This window comes from Phalangium opilio, unplaced genomic scaffold (assembly GCF_054372755.1).
Source record: "Phalangium opilio isolate 3A_F unplaced genomic scaffold, DU_Popi_V2 ptg000391l_1, whole genome shotgun sequence".
Classification (NCBI taxonomy): Eukaryota; Metazoa; Arthropoda; class Arachnida; order Opiliones; family Phalangiidae; genus Phalangium; species Phalangium opilio.
The window spans coordinates 1,373,732-1,379,731 of NW_028324235.1; the positions used below are offsets into that span (position 1 = coordinate 1,373,732).

The 6,000-nt window shown below is 35.2% G+C and overlaps 1 protein-coding gene across 1 annotated transcript; it reads right to left on the reverse strand.

Annotated features, from left to right (window-relative positions):
* Positions 1 to 3,264: 3,264 nt before the first annotated feature.
* On the reverse strand, positions 3,265 to 3,786 carry LOC149594063 (uncharacterized). Its single transcript, XM_089861605.1, has one exon. It carries the CDS (start codon positions 3,784 to 3,786, stop codon positions 3,265 to 3,267), a length of 522 nt encoding a protein of 173 aa, XP_089717731.1.
* Between the last annotated feature and the right edge of the window lie 2,214 nt (positions 3,787 to 6,000).

Here is a 6,000-nt window from a genome sequence, read left to right on the forward strand (position 1 = left end):
TGTGTAATGGGATAATTGAACGTGTGTAATGGGATAATTGAACGTGTGTAATGGGATAATTGAACGTGTGTAATGGGATAATTGAACGTGTGTAATGGGATAATTGAACGTGTGTAATGGGATAATTGAACGTGTGTAATGGGATAATTGAACGTGTGTAATGGGATAATTGAACGTGTGTAATGGGATAATTTAACGTGAGTAATGGGATAATTGAACGTGAGTAATGGGATAATAGAACGTGTTAAAGAAAGAATTTCACAATGTAATATCAATTTTATTTGAAACATTATTTTGACTTTTGGAACATTTTATGTGTTATTTCATATCGTGGTTTTTTCCACATCAGTGATTGAGTCTGTGGAATGAGAACTGGCTTTTTCGCTTATCTGTTCCACTCTTACATTCTCCATGATTTCATGTTCCACACTGGTAGAAGCATTTATTGATGTGGAGGCACTTATTGATGTGGAGGCGACGTTGGAGCTTATTGATTTTTTGCGTTTAGATATTTGCTCCAGCCTGTTGGTTGCTTGTTTTAACAATTCCTGTATTGAGTCGGGTACCTTTTTGAAAAAGGCGTTCGATCTAACAGCGCCTTATAGGAAAATAAAAAATTTTGTTATTTAATTTCGGTTCATTTATTAAGAATATCTTACTTATAATCATATCTTTAAGTTTCAATTCTCGAAATGCGAATTTTCCTCTTCCAGCCCAATTAAACTTCTGGGCTAAACTGTCCTTCATGACGGTGGACAATATTCTCCTGGTGGCGTCAGAAACACTCTTACCACCAAGCCCCCCCCCCAGATATGATAACTAAAGTTCGCAACATTAATGGAATTGACCTTTGATATTAATACTTTAAAATCAATTTTTACCGAAGTTAGCTGGTTATTTTTGTCTTTCAAAAAATCTTCTGAATCCAACGGCAAATTCAGATCATCTACATCAAGTTTAGAGTTATGAGGATCCTTTTCAGCCATCATTCTATTGACCATTCTTTGTGTTACTTCCATTGTTGCTTTAATACTTTCTAGTTGATGAAGCATCACATTTTGAACGGACTTTACGCTTTCAAACTCAAGTAGAAACTTATTTTGAGTATTTTTGAGCTCATTCAGAAACAGTGTTTGAACTGAAAAGAACGAAAACATTTACATTCACTGACATTTTTAGAATTATATTGATTATTTTTACAGCTTGCAACATTTAGCGAATCATTAGCAGGCATGGTCATGTTGGATGACTTTGGAGCTTGTAAAATTGTGTTAGTAAATGTTGCAGATGATTCATTCTCACAATTTCTAATTTCAAAAGAATCTAAATGTTTTAAAATGTAACAGATTTAAATTATAAACAAATATCGAAAGGAACAGAAAGAACAAAGCTTTAAATGAAAGTAAATAACATTTAACGGTCAATATTTCTCACAATTTTAGGTAATGTTTAGATCCTAAAATCTACAGCCCTATCACCGATATGACAAAAAATAATACACACTTGATTGACTATCAGATGTATTCCAGTTAATGGAAAAACTTGGAGGTATCGGCAGCACTGGCGTTTTCTTGACATTCTTTTCTAAAAGGTAAACAAAATTAGAATATGTAGTTTCAAACACTAGCAATCTTACCTATATCGTCTCCAGATTTCTCACTGGTGTCACTATCAAACTATTCAAATTGGTAAAGCGGTGAAACGCGTTTTCTTTTCTTACTGCTGCTTTGTCCACCTGAAAGATCTGCATTTTCAGTCTCGGTAATTTCTCCAATATCCGACGTCATTTCACATTGTTTAACTTTAGATTTCGCAGTTTGAAAGCAATCTCAATAAAGCAAACTTCAACTTAAAAAAAGTTCTTGCAATATAATGTTCTTTAATTACCAGTTCTAAAAAATATTCTAGTAACTTCATACGTTTTTCAAGTGTCGTTTGGAAGCTCAGAGTTATTCAGGGATTTAATTATTCTTGAATCAGTCCGATAAGATGGCCAAGCGCAAGTTTTTTTACTTGGGTGATACCACAATTTATTTATAATTCCGCATTCTTTAATACCCGATTTTCCTAGCTCTCCAAATTCTACAACCGTGTACATATTGTACTCTTGTTTGGCTACAATGAACAATAATATATTAGCTTACTATACACTCCAGCTTCCGTATTAAAGTATAAAGAGCATATTATCCATTTATTATTAAGCCTTATTTCAGTTTTTATTCGAGATTGTCTCATTGAAATGCCAAGAAAAAATGGGTTCTCAATACAAACATAACATTTTTAAACGTTATGTAAAAGTGGCACAACTACTCCAGAAGATATCGATTCGGTCATAAAGTAACATTTTTTATCAATTAATTTACTTGGCCATGCTTCAAGGGTCGAAAAATTGGATACTTTAAAAATACCTAACTTAGACGATGGGCACGGGTAATCGTAAGCATTATCAAGGAGTAAAAATTTGTTCCCTAGAACGAATATTTCTGATTTTACTTTAACAATATTCTTAACTATAATTATGTCCGAATTTTTAAGCTTGAAGCAATTGTCGCCTGGTCTGTTAGTTAGAACCCAGCTTTGGTGAATTATTTTTCTATACTGTTTTCCTTCAATGTTATCTAGCATTGGACCATCGTTGTGTTCATTTTTTACCAAAATATTAGTTGGACAATTTTTATGCTGTTTTTCATATTGGCCATGTTCCGCAAGACGTTTTACAACTTGTTGCAGTGGTTTATTTGGGCTGCGGATTAAACTTTTCACTTTGCCAAGATACGACTCAAATGGAAAAGCGCTAAAATTGTCCACTCCACCAAATCTTCTAACATGACCGGCCTAATGAATTAAATTGTGAATATTATAAACATATATACCCTTTCCATATATTTCTTTAGCACTTTCTACAAACATTTTTAGCAGGCTTTCTGCATAGTTAATACTGCTTTCTGAGGGCGTTTTTTCACTTAAAATATATATGGCACAATGAAACAACTGAAAATGAGCCACTAAATAATCTGGTAAGAGTCCCTTGAAAACAAAAAAACCTGTGTATAGTAAGAACTGTCTAAATTCAGTTGCTTTCCATCGGTCAACATCTGTCAAACTACGAGGCTTTCTCGAGAATTCAACTGGGGTGTGCTTAGAAATTTCCAGTAGCTTCAGTAAGATATTATTTAACACTGTCCTTTTTTGTTTAACCTTGCTTTTCGGTGCACTGAGATTGTTAATTATTCTTCTAACAGAACCCAAACAAACTAAATGCATTTAATCCAATGGCAAATCTAAAATTATGTCAATTGGAATGTCAACAAAAGGGGTGTTTATATCTAAATGGTGTTCGCTCTGTGATTTACTTCTAAAACTCTCATTAGTTCTTAATGGAGCATTTATCTCGTCAAAAATAACTTTATCCACGAAACTTCCTTTCTGTTTGCAATTATCACAACCATAATAGCCGCTATGTGATTTAACGCTCTTTAAATATGACTTGGCTGGAGCGTCGCATATAAATGGGCCAAGTTCAATTTTGTAGATTCTACCTTTAAAAGTTATTCCTTCGAATGAGATTGAAAGTGCCTCAGTGACAAACTTTCTTAGATAAGAATCTAATATTTTTGGCTTTCCAGTACCGTAAAACAAACCAATAGTAAATGGTTCACTGACAGACGTCACAAGGCAACGGGCTAATATGGGCCAAAATTGAAAATTTGTACTTTTGTGCAAGGGAATTCCGTCTATATTGAATGATATTTTGAGAACTGTACTTTCACATAAATCACTTGACATTAATTGTCGTGTAATCCCCTCCGTCAATCCAATATGATAGTAAACGCCATTGTCTAATGAATCTACAGCTAAAGCTTTTGAAATCTGACACTCAAGCAAAGTTCGAGAATCCAACGGTAAGCAGCTATGATAAGGTTTTAAAATTCTCAGAAGACCATTAAGAGCCTCGTGACTTATTTTAAATTTTAAACACCACTGTTTGATTTCTTCACGTCAATCATTCGACTCTTCCTCTTCATCAGAACTCGACACTGAATTATTGTCAGAGAAATTCACGCTATTATTTTCCGAATAACTCTCGCTATTATGTTCGCCAGAATTTAAAGCCTTGTCGCTTTTCCTATTTAAAACATCAGCTGGAACCGAAATTTCTGGTACACGAAGCCTTTGAAACTGAATTTCATCCGATAAATTTAAATCCGCACTCAATACTTTTGCTGCTTGAACACCGTGGAAATGTTGCTTAACTGCCGCGTTGATATTGCGAATTTTTTGACGTTTTGAGACTTTGTACATTTTCGTAGGTTAACTAAGACTGCAGGTTAAACGGCACATAATTTTCCATACACCTTAGCACTCTAACATCGGTTCTAGTTTTTTCCGGAAATAGCGCAGAAAATGGCCTAGCTTTGGGAAAGGAACAGGCGATATTATGAAGCCTGTTGTCTTCCTCCACTTGCTAAAGAGAGACGGGGGAAAAGCAGAAGTGAAAGGCATATCTCCCTTGATCTCGCGTCTGTGTGCGCCCCTAGTGGATAGTACATAATAGTGTCGCATATTAACCATACTAAAGGGGCGTTAACAATCCACCAAAGTCCTTACTGTTTCAACCTTTGAAGTTTTGTCTGTCTTTGGATAAATATACCGGATGTTCCGTTTTAAGACAATAAGGTCACAAAAATCATTATCTTACCCCCGACACGTATGCTATAAAATTTAGGTGACCGGTGACTACGTTTTGGCCATTTGGAAAGGCTTATTAATTTTTCATGAAGAATCCATCTTATTTCCTATCGCGGGAAGTTAGGCTTATCTCGGATATCGAGGAGGGAAGTAAGGGAAAGAAATTAGTCTCTTGTCTGCTACAGTTCGTTGTTTTGCCTTTGTAGCAGACGACAGACGAATTTCTCCCAGTTAGTAGTTACTCCCCTCGACCAGTCTGGGAAATAAGGATATTTCTCAAACTAGTTCTTTGCACCAGTGTGTGAAATAATAAACGGGTCCTGAGGACCAGTAACCCCCACTTCTAGAATTAAAAAACTAGTCCAAGCAACTAATAAACTGGTTTTGGACCAGAGGAAGTGTGCTATTTCCCACACTGCCCTCGACGAAGTAACGAATTTCGAGATAAGCTTAACTTCCGGCGATATGGATTTTAATGTAAAATAGAGACGAAGGAAAAATGACGTTTCTTGTTACTACCGTACTATTCTGAATAATTAACCTGATTAAGACCTTATTTTTAAGTAGATTTTTATCACATTTAAAGTGCTTTACAGTGTATTTTATAGTCTTACCTGCGATATATTGATAAGTTGAAATCTTTAGTGGTGATTGAATAAGTAGAAAAACGTAAAAAAGAAGTTTTCTAACGTAGCTCCTACGTTGCTGTTGAACAAAATCGCTTAAAACTAAACATCTCCCACGAGGTACGGCCCTAACACGCGACTTAAACGCATGGGCTATATTTAAAGATGAATAAAGAAAGAATCCACAACGGGAGGGGCTCGGGATCGCTTCGAATCGGCCCGTAAACGATATGGAGTATTAACTCTAGATTCGTGTAAAGTGTGGAAAAAAACCACATGAAGACCTTGGTAGGCTAAAAGCTTAGCCTAGGCCTATTCTTTTCTAGAGTTTTATGCCAATTCATAGTTGAAATTAGGTCGTTTTACATAGGCATTTCCATGGAGTAATATTACTGGGTGAGAGGGCACGTTTCCTTTTAAATGATTTACATTATAGCTAGGTCTCCTACAATATTGCTCCATTGTGGAATAGTATTAGCGGACAGTGGTAAAAAGTAAGCACGAAAACAAAACGTAAATAAAAAACGACCATACTCCAATTTCCAATAAAAAGAGTAAAATTGTCCAAGTACTTATTTATCATAGCATTACTATGCGGTCCTAAAAAAACAACGATAGATTAAAAAATTTTATGACGTCTGATAATATGATGGATGAAATATCAACCATGCAGACACGTACAGTA

Coding starts and splice junctions, on each gene's coding strand:
- LOC149594063 (XM_089861605.1), bottom strand. CDS start 3,786: ATGTCAAGTGATTTATGTGAAAGTACAGTTCTCAAAATATCATTCAAT.